Source organism: Scophthalmus maximus, chromosome 3, assembly GCF_022379125.1.
Source record: "Scophthalmus maximus strain ysfricsl-2021 chromosome 3, ASM2237912v1, whole genome shotgun sequence".
In the NCBI taxonomy this organism is placed as follows: domain Eukaryota; kingdom Metazoa; phylum Chordata; class Actinopteri; order Pleuronectiformes; family Scophthalmidae; genus Scophthalmus; species Scophthalmus maximus.
This window is the reverse complement of record NC_061517.1, coordinates 17544242-17569125: the sequence shown is the minus strand read 5'-3', so window position 1 is coordinate 17569125 and position 24884 is coordinate 17544242. Positions and strand designations below refer to the sequence as shown.

Below are 24884 nucleotides of genomic sequence, written 5' to 3'. Positions count from 1 at the left end.
CCTTGGTGGTTTTGCATATTCATTGCATGCCGATCATATTTCAGCAGGAGAAACAGCTCCAGCTCACTAAAATGAGGCACTATTTCACCCATTCTCTCCCTGTGTTTGTCTCTCACTGACTCTTCCTCCCCAAGGTAATCCTTGAATGCCTCGCAGCCACTTTCAGCCTCAGATTTCTGTGAGGGGGGAATCAATGATATGCTCTCCAATCAGCCATGGACGACAACACTTGAGGAGAAAGTAATTGATTCAGCTTACAATTCTAAATAACCAGGCATCAACTCTCTGTGCCAGTCATTGTGTTGTGTGAAATAACCTGTGTTTTGTACATAGAGTTTAGTTTCAACCGAGTGGAGTAAAGTTAAACCTGGGCTGTCACCACCAAAAATGTTATAGTTCACAAAATTAGGTGTACAAGTACAAAAAGCAAAAATGCCTTAAGGAGTCAGGAAGCAATTTGATGACCCAAGTGAGGAAGAAGAAGAAAAAAATTGGGGGAACAAATTACATTTGTCCTCTGCAGAGCAAATACAATACCTATGGAAATAGTTCCCTAGATGTATGTTATTAAACCAAATCATCCCAATCCTTTGTAAATAAATGATGGCTCCCAGCTCATAGTCGAGCTGGCAGCCATCGACTGTGATTATGAATTAGATTTGTCATTTGAAAAAGCAAAGTTAAATGTAACTGAAAATAAATAAAAAATGAACAAAGGGCATATGGGTAAGAGCACAGAGCATTGCAATTCAGTGTTGACTTTTATTTTGACGTAGTATTTCATGGATCACTGACCAAGTTACAAAATGAGCTTGCTTTTGAATTTAAGACAGATGCCGGAAAAGATCTGAAATATTCATAACAAAATAATGGGAGGGTTGCATCCAGAACATATACGTCAAATAAATGACTTTCTTTACATTGCATTAATTCATTGTGCTGATGCTTTTGTCCAAAGCTACTTACAATCATCAAGGGCAGGTAGCATTAAGGGCCTTGCCTAAGAGCCCACACTGAGATGACCTGGGATCAGACTGCGACCTTCTGTACCAAAGTCAACAGTATAACCCACTAAGCTATACCAGCTACATACCAGAAAAAAAAAAAAAAAAAAAAAATCACAAATAAGTCATATAAGCAATATTAAAACTTTAGCATTTATGGCCTCAAAATGCCACTGGTGTTTATTTATTTACATTGTCTAAACACAACATTCAAAACCTTGAAGGAAGTGTTGGAGGAAATTTAATGTGACAACAGGCAGGGTGATGGAAGGAGTTACAATCCATTTCTCAAGTAACGGACAACACAAACTCCTCAAGTCTCATGGTCACATGCAATGTTTGCCATTTCTGAAGTGTACAAGTGAACTTCCGTGCCGAAGTCAACAAAGTCTTCCATCTCGTCTAGTTTCGAGGAGTTGAGTCTATGATTTCAGAGACCTAAGGCTCCTGCTCCTCCCCTCCCTGGACTGAACTCATCTCTGATTTCATTGATTTTTTTCCAACTGCATGCGTGATTATTTGGCCCAATCATAATCAACCAATCCAGTCAAAGTTAGCAATGCTAGTTAAATTAGCTCAAGAAGATGGACTGTAACCATGAGATTGCAGATCCCCTTGGGAACGTTTAGGTCAACAGGGTGTGAATGAAACACAGTGTGTGTACAAAATGAAAATAATAATCGCGGCCTGAACTGAACCATGGACTTGGTGAGTCGTCACACCCCTTCCCTATTTACTTGTTTGCTTTACTCTGTGCTCTCGTCCCGAAGAAGAAGTATCGTCTGGGTCACAGCTCTAGCTTGAACTCATCAAACTAGTGGAAGAACTATGAATGTGAAGCAGGGCCGTGCTGAAACACACATGCATACGGACATAAACTGGATACATATACTGTAAAAGTCTAAATAGTCACACAACAATAGCAATTTTTTGGGTCCATTGGGCCTGTATGTTACACTATGGTTTATAAGCAGTACAAATTCAGTAGCCAACCAAAATCCTTTCATCGCATCTCTCTTACATTATCTGTTTGGTCTGTTTTCACATGACGTTGGTAAAACCATTGTATCAGTAGTAGTAGAAGTATCAGTGGTTACCCCTTTAGGCCCTGTGCCATAGTTTGACATACAGGCTACAACGGACTAAGGCAATGCTACAAAAAAAAATCTGACTTACATCATAGTGCCTGGACTTCTTAATTTCCTTGATTGGTGTAATCTGCTCTTTCTTCTGGGACGTTTTGTTCTCCTTGGGAGTTTGGTTCTCAGATTCGGTCTTGGGCTTCGCCTCTGTGGGTTTAGGTTGTTTCTGGGTGTCCGTGGTTGGTACTGGTGCCGTGGCTGGTATTGTGGTCTTGGTGTCGGTAGGTTGTTTGGCAGCGGTGGTGGCAAACGGTCCAGTGCCTGTCTGCGGTTTCTGGGCCTGGGCTGGCCTGGGCCCCTGCTGATTGGCAGGTTTGTGTAGTGGGCTTTGCTGGCTGGTTGGCGCCTGGTGGCGGGGCGAGCCCATTGGCTGGTGCTTGGGAGACGGATGAGGAACGGGAAGGGGAGGATCGTCGAGACCACCTCCGGACATCAGCCGCTGGGTCTGGCAGTTGAGACATAACCACTCCTTTTTCTGAAATAGACAGAGGACAAAAAAATGACAACTGTTACATTTAGCCGATTTTAGCGTGGTACTATAATATTTCGTTGTTAAATTATTGTTTTAATATGATCAATAAAAGGTGTTTGACATGTGATTTTATACAAGATCAAATTAATCCAGATTCCAAATCTTTCTTTCCACAATGAGCTTAAAAGCCATTTAAGTGAGCTTTAGAATGAAATTGCGCTTTTAAAAAGTCAACCAGAATGTTATTACTGCTGCTGTGATTTTGTGTTCCTTCGCGTGTCTGCGTGTGCGCAGGTAAATGAAATGGCATGTCAAACGCCTCCCTTGTGCAACTTCTTCAACTTCTCGGGGTTAAATAAGACTGACCCTTTAACACACTGATTAATATTCTAAACGTTCAATGTGGGGAATCCACCCACTTAAAGACCAGATTGCAGACACAACTGCACAAACACACACACGCGCGCACACACGAACAAGCAAATCTTATTTCCAGACAGAGCTGAGGCAGTGTAAACTCGGCTAGAGCAATTTTATAAAAAAAAGGCCATGTCACTCTGAATGCTGCCCCTTTTTTTCATCACATCAGTTCCACTCACACCATTTCACAACACACACACTGTGAGGCTGACTGACAAAAACTAACACTGCAACACGCATGCACACACACACACACACACACACACCAACAGGTGACCAACAGGTGATCTCTGGGAGGAGCATGAAAGATACTTCAGGAGTAACACGGCAATAAAAAGAAGGTAATTAGATAACTTTTTAAACCACTTTCTATTCATACGTTCAAAAATGTATAGATTTAACTGAGACTCTTCTATTACATTAGTTTCTCTAATTTACACAATGTCAAAATAGTCTCCGTGTCTCTCCAGTATCTCCTCACCCTCTGTTTATTATTTGTGTCTCTCGGCTCCGGACAGTGGCGACTGTTGTTCGGGGCTGTAGAGCAGCTGTATTACCCATGTAATGAATAATTGATGGACGCATGCCCCTTCCTCCTCGACACTTCATCTTCCATCTCCATGCTCTTCTCCACCCACTCGTCGAAACCCCTCGCCATTTTCTCTCTCGGCGACAAACCTCGGCAAACCTCTCCGGACACACTCCTCCTCATTTCGCATCTCTCCCGCCTTTACCTGGCCCCATGCGCTCGCTTCACCTGAATCACTTTTGAGGGTTTCATTTGTGTGCACAAAAGACTCTGTCACGGAGACTAATGTTAGGGACTAATGCTGTGAAGGGGTCGAGCAGTGGACACTCTGGTGCTTATTACTTATGGACTGCCAAATTTAAGACCATTAAAACCTTTGTGACACGTGGAATTAACAGGAGTGGAAAAACAAGCAAAGTCCCAATTGATTTTGCGAAAAAAAGAAAGAAAATCTATCACTCTGTATTAAGGGCAGACGTTTTAATGACCCAAGGGCTGTTTTCTCATTGGCTGTTTTATTATCAGCAGAGGTTAAACAGACGTTGCTGTTGCTGTTTGTACCGTAAAGCCTTGAACATGTGTCCAGCAGTTCCGAAACATTTCAGCCGCTCTGAGCGTTCCTTTTTTTTTTCTGTCGAAACACAAATCTGGTGGGCGAAAAAAGTGGAGCGAAAAGAAGTTGAGCAGAGACAATGGATGTATGTGGCTGCAACCCAACTCTCCCTGAGGAATACAACGTAGTCATTCCGAGCTGCGCCGTAATATCGAAAATCTCAGGACCATTTTCCGGACTCCTTTCTTTTAAATCCACACATTCCCCGGAACGTCTTTCTTCCACCGAGCGCCATTTTCAAAAGTGGAACAAGGGACTAGTGAAAGTGTCAAAACACTTGACAACACCAGATTTTATTCGACTGTGCTCGGCAGCTCAGAGCACGAAGGATCACAAGATTAAAAAAGTATAGAGAAGCTCAAACCAGCCAATGTTTGTCACAACCGCTGACAACTATGTTTCTGTTGATCATGTAATTAATGAAACCGCTAACTGTCCCATCACTCATGAAGGTGTACAATACGGAATTATAAGTGCATTTTTTCATATATATTTCAGCTAATGTGTTTCAACTGAATTTAATGAATATTGTGTCTATTAAATCTTACAGCTCAATGTAAACACAATCATATTCTTTTTAAACTGGGGGTGTTTGAGGATTGTGTTTTAAATGTTTATACCCTCTAGGGCTGAACCTGTGAGTGTATGTATATATGTATATGTATATATATATATATATATATATATATACATATATATATATATATATATATATATATATATATATATATATATATGTATATATATATATATATATATATATGTATATATATATATGTTCCATCACTCAACCACTTAGCCTATATAGCACAAAGAGGCTTCCCCTCATTATATATCACACACTGACAAAGTCAAAACTATTCTTTCGACATCTATCATATAAGTATGTTTGCGTGTGTGTTTGTACATCCCCTGAAGCAGTGAACTGTACAGTAGCGTCTGAGACTGTTGAACTGAACTAATTCCCTCCTTCCTGAGTAAGTACATTAAGTCCTACATCACACACAAACACACACACGTGTGTGTGTGTGTGTGTGTGTGTGTGTGTGTGAGTGTGTGCCATCGCTGCACCACTTAACCTACATAGCAGCAACAATCCGGGCCTCTCTCCTCCTGTCAATAAGACTCACTAAAATGCTCCATCAGTCCAAATTCCCTTTAAGCAGCACTGCTGTTTTCTTTTCTTCTGCTGCTCTCATCCTGAGACGTATTGTGCCGTCGGACTCCCTCTCTCTCTCCTGTAAATGTCTGTCCCCTTGAAATCTCAGGGGGAATTTATTTTGACTCTACCTTCCTGCTCACTTGTTTTTTCTTTTACGTTTATTTTCCCCGTGTTTTCCCCCATGCTCTTTTACAGGCTCTGTCGGTTTTGTATTTCACCAGATGAAATGCAACAGATCTGTCTTACGGATCCATCACACATGACATGGATTCATGACAGATGCAGAAACAGCTCAACCCTCATGTTCCCGCTTAGCTGCAGGGAGAGTGGCCCTGAGGGAAACTGCATCATGGTATATGTAAGTATTTTATATGAGGTTTCGCAAAAATGTGCCACATTGTCATTCATATCCGGAAAAAATGGATGTATTAATTTCAGTAATAAAGTTCAACCCTACTCAATGTGAACATCATACGCTAAACACGATCAAATATGAAATACCGTTGTGTCAAAACTCTCCATCCCTCCATTGGAAATGTGGAGCAGAATACTGCTCTAAGCTTCTCTACTTTTGACTTCACTTCTAGTCTGAGTCATTCTCATCCGTTTTTCTTCACTTTTCACATTAGCTCCTGCAGTCTCTTCACAACATGATCGCTAAACATCTCCCCCCGTCCTCTCAGCTCTCTTCCCCGCCCCGCCGTCTCCTTTTCTCCCCCTCCAACAGAGCGAAGGCTATTTTTACCCAGAGTGCCATTGTTCTGCTCGAGCGCACCCTTCCCTGGCACTGGCTGCTGCTTCAGGCTGCACTCCACTGCAGTGCACACATACAGTACACTCATACTTACACAAGCACGCGTGCACACACATGCATGTAGACACACGGTTCACGTCAATGCAAAATGGAGGAGGCCTGTGAAGCTTTAGGCTAACCAGACTGAGAGAGAGAGAGAGAGAGAGATGACAAGCAGTGGGAAGGAGAGGAGGAAGATGAGGAGGGCAGAGGAGACGCGGGGAAGTGACACCAACCGTGCAGGCGTGCGCGCGCACACACGGCAATTCAGCTTAGCCTCTAGTAATGAGAGAGAGAGAGAGAAGAAACATTAGAAGAAATGTGGGAAAAGGTGTCAGCCAGCTGAAGTGGACAAGAGGTGATGATGATGATGATGATGATGATGGTGGATGGTGGAAGTATCTGGTTTAGGCCGTTACAACACTTTTGGTAAGTTAAGTCTTAAAAAAAAAGGTCTCATTGTGAACTTTTTCAATATTTAACCAAGATGATCATCAAGTTTAGATGAACTGGAGATTCTAAAGTGTGGCTTTGAGACATCACGGGCTCTGTGATGTCTGACGAACCCCCCGCCTCTCGCCCAACGTCTGCTGGGATTGGCTCCGGCGACACCATGACCCCCAAAGGGATGAGCTGTCTAGATGAATTATCTTGAGGTGGCCAATACCAAGTGCCCTGAGTTGCCTAATCATATCTATAAAAAGGTTAGTCAAGACGTTCTGACAGCAGATGTTGTAGGAAAAAAAATGGTGTCAGTGAATGCTTTCAAGTGATGACATGAAATTTTGATACTCAGCAGAAATGTTTATTGCAATCGTTCCTCCGCTATGAGGATGTCAAACACAAGTCACGATTTACTTGTTGTAAATCAACGGTCGATAAATGTGAAATTAACAGGGGACGGGTTCGAGTACGTTAAAGTTCTTCACTGAAATAAACAAACTATCTTCACTCGGCGGAACCTAGCAATGCAGATATTTAGTCGGTGAGCGATCTTTCTACCAAGGAAACATCCACTTTGATAAGTTAACACTCTAAAGTTAATGTGGTATGGATTTATTGATGCGAAACACTTGAAGCTAATATTCCACAACTCAAAACCACTATGTAGGAAATGAACCCATTTGCCTGCTAACAAGAAGCCTCAGCTTCACAGAGTCCAGCCCTTCGCCCAGTGACACAAAGCGATGCATCATCACTATTATCACCATCATCACCATCGTCATCATCATCATCATCATCATCATCATCACGACAGCCTCACAGTAAATCCACTTAACAGGAAAGTTCCCTGCAGCCATACGGCCGCAACCCCCGGGCCAAACGCTGATCAGCCAGTGAGGGTGCAGATGGGTTGCGATTGATGGTTCACTTGAAACGTAGCCTCCGCATCTGCTGACCTGTGCACTTTTTCTATGAAATATGGCAGACTGTAAAAGCACAAGAAGTCACACGCATGACTGAACATTTACAGTAAACCTGCGTGTCCCCACAGCAGCAACACTGTGACGGCCCACGATCTTTAACAACAACTTCCAAAGCGTATCACCTCTTTGTCTTTACATGTAACCAAAAAATTTAACTCAAAACTTAAATTGCCACAAACACTTTATATATATATATATATGTATTTTTGTCATAACAATCTTCCATCTTCCCTACTCCCCGTCGCCTACTTCCTGGTTTCCTGACTTTCTAATTATTTTACCATCAGTCCTGAACCCAGTGACGCCGTGTGATTTTCGGAGCAGGTGTCACCCCCCGCTGCGCAGCTTGCATCAGTTCTGTCACCGTACGGTCGGTCTCACTTTTATAAGACGCCAAAGACGTTCTTTCACCGGAGCCCTCCCACATCCACGCGTCCTCCTCCTGCTATTTTCAGAACTACTCACTCTTGTTCTTTATCTCCCTGACTCTGGAGCTCTGTCTCCTCCTCACTGTTCTGTTTCCTCTCTCTACTTGAGTCCATTGAGATATGTTTATTTTTTTTTATTGTTCTGGGCTACTTTCTCTTTTTCCTGTCTTGTCTTCTCCTATCCAACGTCTCCTCTCTCCGTCTGGTGTCCATCAACACACAGTTTTGTGTATTAATGCGGCAATGGAGGTAGATGTAAGAGAACAGAGACAAAGGGAGAGAAAACGTACATCTTTCTCGGCTATTTTAATCTTTATTTCACATTGAAACAGTGAAAAGTGCATTTACTCAAGTGCTGTACTTGGGTACACATTGAGGGTTCGACACCACTGCGTTTCAGAGGGAAACGTCCTCTTCAACCACTGCATCTATCTGACAATTACACATAGATAACGATTACAGCGGCTTCTCCTCGGGACGCCCTTATCATATTACAGATGCCTTTGAGTTGCATGAAGTAGAAATTTTAAGCTTCTCGGATAAATGACAATGACAAAAAAGCACCCAAAATGTTCACAGCCCTCCACCACATATTATCTCACAACTGCTTAGATGTGTGACCCCCTCAGAGGGGCCAGGCCCTGGATGGGGAACCACTGGACGAACCTATACAGTTTACGAAGTAGTTGAAACTAGCGACAAAACTACGTTTCAGTACTAACATTAGAACTGCACGGATGATTTAAGTGGATGTTGCTAATACTCTTACTTTGGAGATTTTTACTGGAGTAACTTTACTTATAGGCTAATGGAGTATTTTCAAATTTCAAGTCAAGCCAACAGCAAAGTAAGTTGCAGTGAATTAGTTTGAAATGAGATAAATTGAGCATGCAAAATGCAAATGCAGTAAATGTAGTTTACTCTGACATTTAATTTTTCACAACAACTCTGTAGGGATTAGCAAAATTACACACATTCACTCTATTCAACCTTGGCCATTTGTGGAAAAAAAAGACACTAATTCTGTTCATTAGCCACAAACAAACACACCGTCTGAAATAATGGTGAAGGATTTTACCCCTTTCGCACTGTTGGAGAAGAAGAAAGGCAGGGATAGCTAGAACAAGAGGAGGAGAGGGAAATGAAATGAAGGAGAAGAAGCAATAAAAGCAGCAGAGAAAACAGGATAAGGTTCGGAATACAGCGACTCAAGCGGGAGATGGAGTGGGGGAGAGGATAGAGAGAGAGTTGACGCTTGAGGAGGAGGGAAAGGAGGAGATGAATTAAAGGTGGAGGAGGAAGTAGAGGAATAAATTAGAGAGGGAGGACGTACGGAGGGGGAGGAGAGGGGGTGAATTATAGGTGTGAAAACCAGTGAAGGAGAGGAAAAGGCAAGAGATAAATTAAAAGTGGGGAGGAAGAAAGGTAGAGGAGAGAGAAATAAATGGTAGAAAAAGGAGTAATAGAGAAGAGGGAGTGGGGAAAGAGAGGACAGCAAGTGTGTGGACGGAGAGGAGGGGGTTCACAAGAGGAGAAGCGGTTTCTTTTTCTCCGGCTTACAAGCAAAAAACATTCACTCTTCATTTAAAAAAAATCTCTTTTATCGTCACGTGAAGCCTCTTTAATTATGCAACTGTGTGGTGAGAGGCAGGTGGGCATAAGGCTGTGTGTGTGTGTGTGTGTGTGTGTGTGTGTGTGTGTGTGTGTGTGTGTGTGTGTGTGTGTGTGTGTGTGTGTGTGTGTGTGTGCTAATGTGTACACATTATGTTTTATTGCCCACATTACACTGTCACCTCTTTCACTACCGACCTACTTTCAGTCTGCGGCTATTCTTCACCGAGCCGATGTAAAAACCCAGATGACGTTTATCTGCCCACCTCCCTCCTCAGCTGATACTACGTGTAGGAGGAACTCATTAGCGTATGCGTTGTCATTTCTCAGCCGCTTGGATGATGAATATTGACACTTGGCTAAATAATAAATAAATATAATCTGATGAACGCTTTAGACATGGAGCCACATGCAGACTATCTACATGGCACGTGATGACAAAAGGCTCCTATGTTCCCCAGCTCTAGAGCAAATATCAGGAAACCCTAAAATAGGTTCCACTAATATGTATATAATATTCACTTATTATAACATGGGCTGAACTCGAGGAGTTTTCTGTTCCTCGGCAAAGTAATAAGTGCAAGCCTTTTATGGAGTCTGACCCACAGATCTTTTAACAGGCCTTGTGTCTCACACACACGCAAGAAGGCAAGCACACACGCACACACACACGCACACACACACACACACACACACACACACACACACACAACCGTGCGCACACACACACACACTCAGCACAGGGGGCAACAGCGTAAGCTTTGTACAAGTGTGAGTGTGAGTTTTTGCAAGTGCATTTCTGTGTGTAATGTTATTGTGTGTGTTTTTTGTGTGTGTGTGTGTGTGTGTGTGTGTGTGTGTGTGTGTGTGTGTGTGTTGAAGGGATCAGAGGATTTGGCCTGGCTATCCCAGCGCCGTGTCAACAGGGAACATGAAGGCAGACAGGCCAACTAACTGTTTGGAAATGCTTCTCATCAGACATATGTTTGAGTCCCGTAAACAAATAGACCACTTAAAACTGATAAGCATCTGCTATGATCCACCAGGATCATGAACTTTAAGAACTCTTCCGAGAGACTGTTTGGGTGTTGTTTGACATTATGGGATATTTTGTTTAATTTAGGCGTTGATTTTACCTTCCTTCCATCTGTTTGACAATCTGTTGTCTGTTTGTTATCCCTTGTTTGTTTCATCTTGAATTTTCTATTTCCTGTTTTTACTTTGTAGCCCATTTCCTCGTGTCTCTGCACTTCCTGTTCTCCTCTTGTAGTTGGTGTCTTCACTCTGCCTGTGTCTCCCGCCCTGTGATTGGCTGCACCTGTTCCTAATGGGTCTCACCTGTGTTCAGCTGGCCCCGCCCACCGTGTGTCTGTTTACTCTCTGTGCTTCCCTTTGTCTTGGTCAGATCCTGATGACTTTCACCCAACATGTGAGTCATGCCTGCTTTTTTTTTTTTTTACCTTTGTTTGTGGTTCCTGTTCTGTTCAGTGATGTCTGTGATTGTTCCTGTTTATACACCCGTGGCCACCCTTAGTTGGATCTAGTTTTAGTTATTTTCTTCAATCATTGGTACAACGTGAATGTGATTGAAGTGGCTGTACAGTTCAGTCGCCTGCATGATCAGCCGGGTTTCTTACAGGATGCAGCTGTTTTCAGTGAAGGGGCTCCGATAAATCCACTGTATGTTCTCTGCCCCGCACGGTGGCGAAGTTCAGCACCGGCTGGAAGATTTAACAGCTGAAGAGCCTGATATGTTTCTCAGGAGTTGATATGGGGGGAAGAATAAATGTAGCTCAGCGTCTGATTAATGAGTGAAACCATTCAAGTGTTTATGGTGAAAAGATGAGTCCAGAGTTTTCTATCTTTTACATTTAGGTTGAACTTGAAACGTCTGGTTACCTCACTACCACTCGGTGCGACTTCATTTATTTAACAATTTATTTTATTTAATTCATATTTTTTTCTCCTTTAATTTTTCTGCCGTTGAAATAATGCAATGCAATTTAAAAACTGTCCTTGAGCTAAGTTTAGAAAACCTGGTTTCTGTGCTCACGTCTCATTATGTGTCTACTTCTAAAGCTGCACTTCTATTCTTAGACATCTTAAAAGATACAACTCCTATTTTTTTCTTTCTTGTTCTCATCTGCAGAGCAGCAACACAAATTACCTCTTCGGGGACACAAAAGTTTACCAAGCTGAAGTTCTTGTCTCGCTGCGCGTACACAGACTTCAACCTCATCCGCGGTGGTGGTGGTGGTGGTGGTGGTGGGGGCTGCTGGGTAATATTGGGATTCAATTGATCTGGCCTTGGTTTCAGAATGAGAGAGACCGCAGTCTTTGAAGTGCTGAAGTGTGTACTTTGAAGTGCAAGGAGGCAGCGCTCACTTGGACAGGAGCATTATTGGGCAACGGGGAGGGAGGGGAGCTGCTGGCTCATCCCGCAAGGCGAAGGAAAAGACACGATCAGACAGATGCGAGGGAGGAAGTTAGGGAGAAGAACAAGTTTAGCCAAGGGCTTAGACTGAGGAGAGCAGAGGGAAAGTCTTCCAGTTGTTCACCAGTACGTGTTGACTCTGTGTATTTGATCGGAGTACACAGAGGGGAGTCACTTGGCTGACAGAAGAGCCTCCCCCGATTAAAGACAAAAAAAAACCCTCAAATGAGAGACTCGGTGGAAGAATGAAAAACAAACGTTTGGTCTGCACCGAGACTTTAGCTGCAGCAAAGTAGTCGTCACTTTCCTTAGACCCTCCTTTTTTAAAATCACAAGCCAAATACCTTCCTAAGAGGAAATGTTTCCAAGGCCATTATTAGTTATATATGTCATTTTTTTTCAACTAGTTTTGACATTTTGTGCCAGGTGTGATTGGTTGTTGAAGACCTCTGACGCTTGCAGGACCAGTTAGAAGACATGGGGGGAAGGAGGTCAGAGGGAGAAATAAGCACTGGACAGGATCGAAAGAAAGAGGATGTGAAGCCGGTACGAGGTGGCAGGAAACATTTTGGGGGGTGGAAAACAGAAAGTGGTTCCCTGACATACAGTGTATGGATGTATATTTGTACCTAAACTCAGTGTACCTGCAGACACTGAGTTTTTCTCCTTCCCTGCCAAAACTACGGTGGCCCTGAGGTGCAAACCACAACAACAACTCACGCAATTTCTCCATCGGTAGCAAAGGGGAATGGTACTGTGTGAAGAGAAACATATAAAGATAGGAGCGGCAATATGTATTGCCCTCACTACGTTTTCACTCGCGAACGTTAACTTAAGCATTGTAAATGACAGACAGTGTGACCAATCAGGAAGAGGGGCAGTGACCGATATGTACCTACCCTTTCCGTTTCAGTCTCACCAATGCTGTTGTGTTATGTGATTTGCTGTTGTTTATTGGCGATTTGCTGTTGTGTTTTGGCGATTTGCTGTTGTTTATTGGCAATTTGCTGTTTTGGCGATTTGCTGTTGTGTGATTTGATGTTGTGTGATTTGCTGTTGTGTGATTTGCTGTTTTGGCGATTTGCTGTTGTGTGATTTGCTGTTATGGCGATTTGCAGTTGTGTGATTTGCTGTTATGGCGATTTGCAGTTGTGTGATTTGCTGTTATGCTGTGGTGATTTGCTGTTGTGTTGTGTTGAATTGCTGTTGTGGTTTGCACTTCAGGGCCACTGTCCAAAACCATTGTCGCTCTATGCAAAGCACTATGATGTATGAATGGTAAATGCAAAGAGATTAATTTTAAGGCTATGGAAGTCAGTATAAGACCTTCTTCCTTGAGCTCACTGGCATATTACACATGGGAAAGTATTATGTGCTGGGCAATTTTAATACATTGTCTGATAGAGCAAACATTTCTGGATGGACTTGCTCGGTACAATACTGAACCTGACTGGCACTAAAATCCAAATTGTGCCATCAACCTCTTTCCTTGTGTTGTGCTGCTAATACAGCAGTGTAATATACTATTCTCTTTAAACAAGCCCCACTTCTGTGTTTATTTATATTTTGTCTATATGTGTCTCTGTTATCTCTACTGTAATATTCTTTTAGCACTTTGAAAAGTGCTCTATAAATGAAATGTATTATTATTATGAACAATCTTGACAAATATACTATTTGAAAAGAGAAAACATGAAAGAGGAGTGGAGTGGGTGAAAAGACCGAGGGAACATGAAGTAATCAGAGAGCAGGCGGAGACGCAGGCAGCATGTCACAGTGAAAGCGAGAGGCAGGGGGAGAGGATAAGGATATCAGTGCGTTAGGAGAGATGAGAGGAGGATGAGGGGAGAGAGGAAGAGAGAAGAGAGGAGGAGGAAAGAAAAGAGAGACGGATTACAAAAGTGTACAGTGAATTAGTTCTGCCTCATGAAACTGGCAGTTCTGGTGAAGAAATGCTTTGTGGCTAGGATTTGTCTGTGTGTGTGTGTTTGTGCATTCCCATTCAGTGTTTGTGTATTTGCATGGATATGGAAGGAAGTGTGTGTGTGTGTGTGTGTGTGTGTGTGTGTGTGTGTGTGTGTGTGTGTGTGTGTGTGTGTGTGTGTGTGTGTGTGTGTGTGTGTGTGTGTGTGTGTGTGTGTGTGTGTGTGTGTGTGTGTGTGTGTGTGTGTGTGTGTGTGTGTGTGTGTGTGTGTGTGTGTGTGTGTGTGTGTGTGTGTGTGTGTGTGTGTGTGTGTGTGTACACACAGAGCATCACTGGCTCCCCAGAACAGAGCTGACGCCGTGTTGACATTTAGACAAAAGCACAAGCTCCGTCTTTTGAAAGAGCAAGTCTGAGTGTGAAGCTCTCACAGAGGTGACAGGGTCAGACATGACTGCTCCTGCTGCTGCTGAGTATAAAACAAAAATAGGAAAAACCAAAGAACACATAAACTGTACCTGTGACGTCCTTTCATCTTCAACTCTCTCACAGCCACACAGCCACACACACACATGTAAAAGCTGGGACTCATTTCTGGTGTGAACCACGGTTGATAAACCAAACAAAACAATGCTTCTCCCATAAGTAGCAAGTCATTGCTTTATCCAGAGCAGAACAGCTCATCCTCACCGTCGGATCACGGAGAAGTTAGACAAAAATAAGCGCCGGGTTCACTGACGCAATAGTCGCTGACATCTGGGTAATTCAAGTTTTCTAAAAGCTCGCTCTCGCAAAGCTGCCGCTTACGGTCTGAGAAGGAGCCCGCAGGCTCAAAGTGTCACAGAGTTTTCAACACGTCCTCCCACTCATACGAGGAACTCTGTCGTGTGAGTCGGACCGCCTCTACCGGCGACGAGAGGAACGCCACAAATACTTTCTCCGTCTTAGAACATCGTGGGCTTTAAGTGCATGTGTAATGAGTTTGTAAGGGTGAGGGTCCTGGCGAGGGTGACATGGCCGATAATCAGCACAATTACTTAGAATATGAGAAAAACCCATTTCCTTACAGAAACTTGACGGACTTATCAGGTTTGTCGCTAATCTCTAGTGGTCGTGTACATAACTACCAAGAGGTCTGCGATCCATACAACGACCACACCACACCACCGACATACGTTTGTCGTATGAGTCGGAGCCCAGTCTCCGTTTTGTTGAGACTTCAATTAAAATTATCGGGGACATACACAAATTCTGACAAAAAGAATAATTTGAGGACTATTCTTATATTCATATAGTATCCATGTATCCATGAACACCAAAGTCCATCGTAGAAGAACTTGGTTTAAGTGTATTTGCTATAATCAATTTGTTTTTAGATGCATTTACAGATATGTAATATATTGGCTTATAATAAGCGTCCCATCTTTTGTTTCAGTAGTTTTGGTCGTATAGATTGATTTTAACAACAATTGTAAAAGAAGATGCTTCGCCATTCAGAAAAAAATAGATTCACGGCTGCATGTGAGAAGGAAACTGTAATACTGTTTTAATTATGAGTTAGAAATGTCTTCACATGACCAAAGTTTAAATTTTTGTCCGCACGCACGCACGCACGCACGCACTGACATAGTGTGTAAAGGTCATTGCCATCATTGGTCATTGCCATCTGTCCTTCAATGTCTGACTCACCTCCTCCATCCCCAGCTCCTCTGACTGTTTTCTCCCGCTCTCCCTCTAATGTGTGTGTGTGTGGGCGTGTGCCTGTGCGTGCACGTGTGTGTGTGTTTGTGTTTGTTTTGACCCTGACTTACAGTGTGCTGCTGAGTCACCCTCGATAAAAATCACACAATTCTTTTTGCATACTGTGCAGCCAGACAACATCTAGGTCAGCCTGCACTCTGCCATTTATGGGATTCAGTGTTTTGCTCAAGGGCACGTCAACAGGTAGGATCTCATCCATATTGAAGCGAGTCCTGTTTGGTAAGGTGGTGGGCAAGGGTACAGGCGAGATGGGGAAGGATGGGATGACGCTCCACTTTCATGGCTGCGCGTGTGGAGTCGGCCACATGCTATCATACATGCCAGTTGTGTCGAGACCGGGCTTTTAGAGTATTTACCTGCCTCCAAAGCACCTGTGTCTGAGTAATGCTGGCGTATAGTCCTCACTAAAGCACGGATCTATGTTCAGCACAAGATTATGAAAAGTGTTCATGTTTTCTCAGATGCGGAGTCGTGAGACTTTCCTGGCCCCGGTCGAGTGTCGTGCTGTACCAAAGCCTGGTAATCCTCGTAAAAGACCACGATCTGAGTCTGACGGCGACGTCCATGTTACACAGACGGGCACCGATCCAGTGTATCTGTGTGTGTGTGTGTGTGTGTGTGTGAACACTGCAGCAGCAAGGTGATGTTTCTGCAGCATGTGACACAACTCCCCCAATATTAACAATAATACACCGCATACAACACACACCTCCATCGCCGGCGCGCACATATACACGTGCCTAACCTTTAAAAAAAAAAAAAAAAGGACACCTTCATATGTTGACGAGGGCTCCGGATGAATCACGCTGCTGCAGCTGTTTGTATTTATTATTTGGCTTTTTCTTTTTTCTCTCATTTACATTCAGTGCCTCTTGAATCGTTTCAAGTCTTTCTGTCTTTCTTCCGTTCTTAACTCCTCCTTTCCTTTCTTTTACAAATGTATATTATTCCATATTCAGAGCAGATATAGACAACTTTTTGGCCAAACTTGACATTACAACGTCAAAACTGATTGCACAGTGTAATGGCGATGGAAAGACGACATTATATTGGTCCACTTTGAATCTTGATTTCACCATGTAATTCTCTTGGCCAAAAGAAAAATGGCGACTTGATTTACGGCACAAAGGAACTGGGTCACACATTGCATAACCAAATCAAGTAGAGTATAGCGTTCTCCCAGTATCTATCCCCAGAAATGGAACTAGCTCCAGGACTCGAGAGGCTTCAAAAAGAAAGATGCAGTTTGTCTTCTCTCTACCAGATCAGTACATAACACAACCAGCCAACTTATTAATACATTTAACTCAAGATGATTTGTTCCAACTGGATTGTTATGTTTGTTTTCTGCATTGGAGAGTAGCCAGGCTGCTGGCATTGGTAAGTTAACGCCAGGAGCCAGAAAACAAAGCTTCAGTGTACAAACGTCACATGATGAATATTGACGAATATTAGCAAAGAGCGTGATCCCCTTTTCCCACCGTGCGTCGGTTTGTATGTGGGTGTGAAAGAAAACGCCTGGGTGTTGGAGGAGCAGCAGTAGCTGCAGGGACAACACGACTGCTGCATGGTGATTATTTCTCATCTCTGCGTCGTGATGACACGATGCCTGTCGCCGCAGCTCGTATTGCCATTGATTAGGTGTCGGTGACAATTCTCTTCTCCCATTATTCGTTCATTGACTGGGACGGAGGGGCCAAACCGGAAACTGATGTCCCACTGGTGAGGAGGCAACCGGCGTTTGAATAATGAAACATGGATGGAGAGGGACCATGAGAGATAACTAGGGTCTTATGGTGAAAATCCCAGTATATGTCGACTTTATAGTCGTATTTCTTGTTGTTTCTATTGGTAACACTGACGTTGATACAGATAAATAATCAGACAGATTGAATGAAAGCCGTCAGTTCAGAATATCTAACCTCAGCAAATGAAGGTTTACGTAAAGACTTTATTGATAAAAACGCCACAGATTGTGTAAAAGTGTGTATCTGTTACTCTTATCCTATTTGTATTTGTGCTTCCAAAGAAGTGAAGTGAAGGGGAAGCGGCTGTTCGCAGATCAATAACCAATAACTATTAATTCACACACGGCCCCTGACAGGACAATCGATAGAGAGAATATGGTAAGGCATACGATGGGCAAACTATCATATTTCCTGGTTTCCTACAGATAGTTGGTAACATAGTGTTTTAACTTATATGTGAGGAGTTTATCTCCTCAATGTCTATCATAATTTGTGTATATTCTTTATTTTTAAGGCTTTATTATTACTTTCATCTTTGCTTATAAAAATAGGCCTCAAACCAGAAAAAATTGGGTTTTGTCAGGGCCCTCCGCTACCGTTTTTGAAATATTCATATGAGAGTTTTCAAATCCCCAGGTCTGGTTTTTCTTTCATGCACCAAACAAACCATCCAACCCAAACCTCCTCCCAAGATGGTTTTGCAGTGCGATAAAATCTCATTCATTTCATTGTGACCTTTCGAAGGCGACGAAAAAGTTAACAGAAACAGAAACTTCGGTGATAGCCTTAGAAAGATTCATACATTCCTTTGACTCGTCTGAGGACAAAGTTTACCAAAAAGGTAATTTGGAAGCTGTGAATGTGAAAAACGATACAATACTCTGTGGCCATTTTTCATGATCCAAACATTAAATAGGTCACAAGATTTAGCTGAGTCGGCGCGAAGTCCCGACATAATAATTCACGAGTGACAGCGCAGCCGGAAGACAAGGTGAGGGGTCAGAGGTGAGATGGACGACACAGAGCGGGGTGGAGGAGAGCAGAGGAGGGAGGGGGGTGGATGGAGAGATGGAAAAGGGGAGAAAAGGAAGGACGGAGGTGGGATGGGTAATTTTTATTTTCCTTTCAGTCACTTTTTAAGACATGAAAGTTCAAATTACATCTCCTGATGAATCATAGACCATTTTATGAATACATAACTTTTTTTTGTCATTTCAAGAGTTTAACTCTTTGACACAACATGTCTCCTACTTCACTGTCCGGACCGTTCAGTGAATGTACACTCGGTTTGGTAACTGTAATTGGTGATCATGCCGTTCGTTCATACGGTGAATTGAGTTTTAAGTTGAGCACAGAGAAACGCTTCCCGCCTACGGCAGATTCATTTGACAACAATCGTCCGAGTGTCCAACAGGGTTAAGTGACGTTGCAGAAGTTTGTAGCTGGGCAGCAGCTCTCATGTAATCATGACAATCGATGTCAACAAAGCCACGGACGCCACCTGCACTCCCACTTTAGAACATGAGCTGTTGATACATTAAACGGTGCTCAGGTACCAGGTAGAGAAACTGTAGGATCTCAAGGACCCGGAGACGCAGTCTAGTGAGTGAGGAGGACAGTTATTGACGTAACCTGGGCCCACAGGTTGTCTTACGCCAACCGTTTATCCCATAAAACCGAAACAAGAAACACTTCTAACCTTAACGGTCGAACAATGCAAGCGGCCATTCGAAGTTTGTGGAAACCTTCTCACTCTCAAGGTCTGTAACTGGTCCTCACAGACAGAGAAGTAAAGGGACACACACAGACCCGGATTTACGAATGCAAGCAAACGCACAAATCATATGATGGCAGTCCGTTCAGCTGCACTGGACTGAGTCAATCAGAGGAAAATAATTTGCTCCATAGTGTGCAGGGCTGCAGTGACAATGAGGCTCCGCTGGGACGAAAATAAACACAAAAGAAATGGAATATTATTATTATAGAATATTGTGTAAAAAAAAAAGAAAAGAAGTGCACAACAGCTGGTGGCAGATTTGAAGCCTCTGTGTTTTACTGTTATTGAGAACCTATAGTCGCCACAGTCCACACACACGCACACACACACACACACACACACACACACACACACACACACACACACACACACACACACACACACACTGCATTACACTACACTACATTGTTATTTCTCTACATCCCAAGGGACAACTTAGAGTTAAAGCAACCCTACAGGAAATATATACTGTATATATACACACACACACACACACACACACACACACACACACACACACACACACACACACATTGATTAGAAGCTGAGAGAGCGGATTGGTCAGTTACAGGGCAGAATCTACTCCAGTTGGACCGAGAGAAGCCTTGACTGTAATTTGATTCACCAAAGTGCTCCGGGGAGTGTTTTTCTAATTGTTTTATGCTTGCGTGTGTGTGCGTGCGTGCGTGCGTGCGTGCGTGCTGGGGAGGCAACATCAATTTACCCTCCTCACCCTAGGGAGTTAAAGAGATAGTACACCTGCTTTTCTCTTTGCCTCATTCTCTGTTTGCCATAAATCTCTCTCTATCATTCTGCCTCATTTCCATACTCTTCTTTTAGTCCACCTCGATATAAACGTGACAGCATTGGTGCACATCACTGTAACAATCTGTTATCGTTTGGCTACCGCTGCTGTAGATATAAATGTAAATGTATGATAACAAACAATGGGGAAATAACAGGTTATAGGTTAGGTCAAGTAGGTTGAAATCAAGGTAGACAGTAAAATGACTCACAGAGAGTTCAATTACTCTAAAATGGCAAATAGCATTACACCGCCCCGAACACTCCTGGTCACTGTGGTACACGCAGATTGAACAGATCTTATTCTGCTAATTCCATTTATGTGTCTTGTTATTCCTCCTCTCCAGTTGTTTGATTGAACAACTGGAGAATTTCTGAAAAAAAACTCACCCCCTGGCTACTGACAATATTAACATACTAAAATGTAGGAAAGTGCAGTGTCTATTTGTGAAGATGGTAATTTGATCTGTGGTCAAAGCAGAGAGACGTGGAGTTCACAGTCTGCCGAGGAGATGCATCACTAAATATAGTCGTTCATAATACATATAAATCACTGCAGCAGGTGTTGGACAGCCGTACAGTAGCCCCTGCTGTGACACAGTTTTCTCTCCTGCCATCGTTTTGGTCTCTCTTTTACATCTTCCACGGTTTACTTTTTCTCCTCTCTTTCTTCCTCTTCATCCGATTCCCTCTAATTTCCCCCCATCACTGTCAGCTTGTCAGTGATGGGGTGATGAGAAATTGAGTTTGGATCCAATTAGAGGACCGACAATAGACTGTGTGGCTGTATTTTTTCCGAGTGTAATTTGGCCAGCGGTTAGCAAACTAAACAGACAAGGCTGTGACCGCGTGGGCACCGTGCTGAATGGAGACACAAGGTAGTCCGTGATTTAAACACCCGTGAACAGACCTGTTTCTGGGTGTTTGGAGGAACATCGATGTCAACTTTCAGGAATGCATTCCATGTCTGTTTTCTTTTCTTTCTTTTTTTAGAGCTCTGTTGAATGTGTTTCTTTCAAAAGACCAGGTCCTTCAAATGCAAAAATATGCAGGCTGGATGTCTTCACGTGTGCAAAACTACAATTACAAAAACGAAACGGATTAACTCCTTATTTTGTGACTGAAGTCTGACTCGAGTCCAGGTCTTGAGTCTACTCTGTAGCTTTGGCGACCTTGACCTTGGCTAGACGATGCAAATTGAAAATAGAATTCCTCCCCCCCGCGAGCTACTGGGGCTCATTTTTTTACTTCTCTTCCAGTTATTTTCCTTCTGTTATTTTCTAATGCGAGACGAACCCGCCCTCACTTCCTGCAATTTCACGCTGCTACGGTATTATGGTTCAGTTTGATTCGGACCGAGACCAACCTCTCTCGGTTGCACCACATTCTGGTCCTTTTGGTCCTGACTGTGGTCTGAGGCAACTTTCACACTCGCTAATTTGGTTTGGACCAAACTAAAAAGTCGGAAGGTCCGGAGCAGACAAGATAGGTGCGGCGGTACCCTAGTACTGCTTTCGTTATACCTTCAAACAGAATACCCCTGTCAAAACCTGTCCTCCACCTTTCCATAGCATCAACATGCCACTATGTTTAGTCACGTGTCAGAACAGACAAATGCTGAAAGGTCACACGAATCCAGAAATTACTGTAGAGATAAATGCCGAGACGCATCAGCTCTACTGTAGGTTCAGATACTGTCAGCACTCCAATATGAGAAGACTTTCTGCCTATAATGTAAACACAGTCAATCTAAACTCCAGCGTAGAGAAGGTGGCTGTGTGATCGTCCTGTTTGATTGTGATTATTCCGAAATGTGTAATAATTATGGATGGTTCAATGCTCTGCCACTCAAAATCAAAGCACCTAATTGCATTTGATCCATTAACATCAGGGCACCAGATATTCATCCTGGCAGCAGCGAGAAGCCAGCTGAGATCAGCACCATGGACAGAGGCATCTTCAAGCCGCATTAACCCCAACTCGCCAGCAGGGGGACAGGCAGCAGCTGCTGATGTGAGCGCTGTGTTCTCTTCTTCACCGTGGTGTGGGGTGGCGACGGAACCTACTACACTGAGCAACGTGGGGCTAGCCAGTGTGCGGGGAAGGGAAGGGGAAGAGTATCACATTAGCATTTCAAAATCACAGCGAAAGTGTTACGGAGAGAGACAGAGGAGAGGAAGAGAGAGGGGGCGAGTGAAGTACAGAGAGGGAAGGATGAGAGGAGGCAGGAGGGAGAGACAGATACTGTAGAGAGGGGGGGGGGAGCAGTGGAATACAAACCACTGAGCTGCTGGTTGCAGCTGGATTTTTCTAGTTCTACACACATCACACGCACACACACTAACACACACACACACACACACACACACACACAGTCGTGCCTTCCTGACTTCAGGGGAGATTTTATTGACTTACATTCATTTCCTGGAGACTAACCTTAACCATCAGATATATATATACACACACACACACACACACACACACATATACTGTATGTAAGATTTATATATATATATATATATCATCAAATATATTATAGCATATGTATGAAAACCTAATCTTAACCCTAACCAAATCTCTCTCTCACACACGCACGCACGCACACACACACGCACACGTCCAGGGAAAGCGCCAATCAGAGGAAACCATTCCACTGTTCTGGTTTCTGACCAGGGTGCATTTTAACCAACTGGATTTTATATCATACACAATGTTTCGCGAACTAGGACATGGTATATGTTAAACGACTTGTTTCATTTTCATCACACACAAGCTAAAACCAGGATATTATTCAAATTCAAATGTAAAAAAATGAATCCTCTTTTTAACTCATTTCCAGGTGAATCCAGTGAAAGCCCATTGCACATATAGTATTTGTGAGTATAGTTCGTTCAGCAACCGCACACAAACGTACCCAGTGTATATTCATACAGTACAGTTCCTCATGATATGACACCCCCCCCCCCCCCAATCCCCCGAACCATGGTACAGTCCAATCCTAACCTTTTTCACTCCTTCCCATCTCACCCTCCTTTAGCCATACATCATCTTCTCTCTCTTTTCCCTTCTCCGTGCATCTCAAGCTCATTTTCTCATGGCGTTCTTTGCGGGGGCCGTTATTTGTCACCATGAATGTGTAGGCGTATGTGTTTTGTGCACGCCAGGTTAGGATGTGTGCGTTCTTTGCACGTGTGCTCACTGGCTTCTCTCTCTCTCTCCTGTCCTCTTGCCACCTCTCTTAGCCATTATTGCCGAGCTTTGGCACCGTTCACAAATTCGAGACGGAGGGAGTACGTATGCACGTATATGCGTGCGTGTGTGTGTGTGTTTGTGTGTCTGTTTGTGTGTGTGCTGATTGGACGCTCCGAGCCATCATGACACACCGCATGCATACATGGGGACGCAAACACACCCACAGAGGCCTTTTGGTATCACCATTAGTCATCGCGCCTCACGCTGAGCTGAGCAGATGAACAACATGCTAGTGACAGAGCTAATTCTACGGCCCGCGCACATTCGTTTATCTGAGCGGGGGCGAGTGTGTTTTCCTGAGTGGTGTTGGAAATATGATCCAAAGCAAGACTGCAATGGTTACTTAGTAAGTCTCATATCCCTCTCCAATTGCCTGTTCTCACCTCTGGTTTTCGAGGGAGACAGACTGGTGCGTTTTTGTTTTTTTCATTTCTTCCACAACTAGACACAAGCCATTTTATTTAGCACGGCTAATACAGCAATGTATTGTTTGCAAAGCAATTTATCGTTGCAATAATTGATGGACAAAATCCTTTTCTATCTCGGAAAATGTGGCAAGGTGTCATGGGTCTGCTTACTGTACTATGAACAAAAACAGAAGCTGCTACCAAAATCTGACCAAGTTCAGTTTCAGGAGTCGGGCTCGGGGGCACAGTTGAAAAAAACGAATGACAATATGCACATGTATAACAACAATAACACATAACACAACACTAAGAATAATACGATAAGAGAGTGGGTGTAATGAGTGGTTTATTTTTGTGAAGTTTGGTTTGTTTGTAGTCAGATTCACCTCATGTGAACGGTCCTCAGCTACAGTATAGTATTCATGTACATACTAGTAGAAGTTGCCAATACTGATACTCTTGTTGTAAAAAAAGTGAGCTGTAGTGATAGTTATATCCACAGACTCCTTCAACAACTTATACATTAACTTGTTTTGTGTGTTGTTGCTGTTTAGACTTTCACTATGGCAGGATGGAAACATGTGAATGAAAGTGTTAACCACCTTTATTTACTGTTTCACTAGTTTGATTTTTCAAATTGTAAAATTCTCCAGCCTTCATGGAACCACAGTGTGAGATCGATTTTGCTTGTTTGCTCGAAATGAGCTACATTTCAGGTGAAGGTATCCATGACAAGACGCACAAACCCCGTGAAGCCCTAATGTAAAACAACAACAAGAAAAAAGCAACAGAGAAAAAAGGGCAGAGGGAAGAAAAGAGGAGGCAGAAAGAGAGAAAGTGTGAAGAGAACAGCTGGAAGGAAGGAGGGATGAACAGAGGAGATAATGGAGCAGAAACACATGGAGCCTCAGTCTCGGAGGCAGAACAGCCAGCTGAGGGAGGGAGGGGGGAACCCATCCCCCACCCCCCACAAACATCGACAGAATGGTACAGCCCACTTTGGAATCATCCATCCGGTGGGCAGCACCAGGGAGCAGACTGGGCATACCCATCATTTAGTGAAGGGAGCCGGAGCTCATGGCTCCACCGTTTCTCTCAGTCGTTCAAAAGATGAGCTCGTCGTTCACTTTTTTTCCTTTTTGTCTGAACCTCAACAGTGGGGCCTGCCCCAAGAGAATA

The 24884-nt window shown here is 43.3% G+C and overlaps 1 protein-coding gene across 3 annotated transcripts in view; it reads right to left on the bottom strand.

The window, feature by feature from the left end:
• bsna (bassoon presynaptic cytomatrix protein a) overlaps window positions 1–24884 on the bottom strand; it is a 102349-nt gene that overhangs the window by 33179 nt on the left and 44286 nt on the right. For all 3 annotated transcript variants that reach the window (XM_035645940.2, XM_047331255.1, XM_047331256.1), the window contains exon 3: window positions 2181–2621. In XM_035645940.2, coding sequence (XP_035501833.2) covers window positions 2181–2621 — 441 coding nt within the window. The remainder of the gene's footprint in view (window positions 1–2180; window positions 2622–24884) is intronic.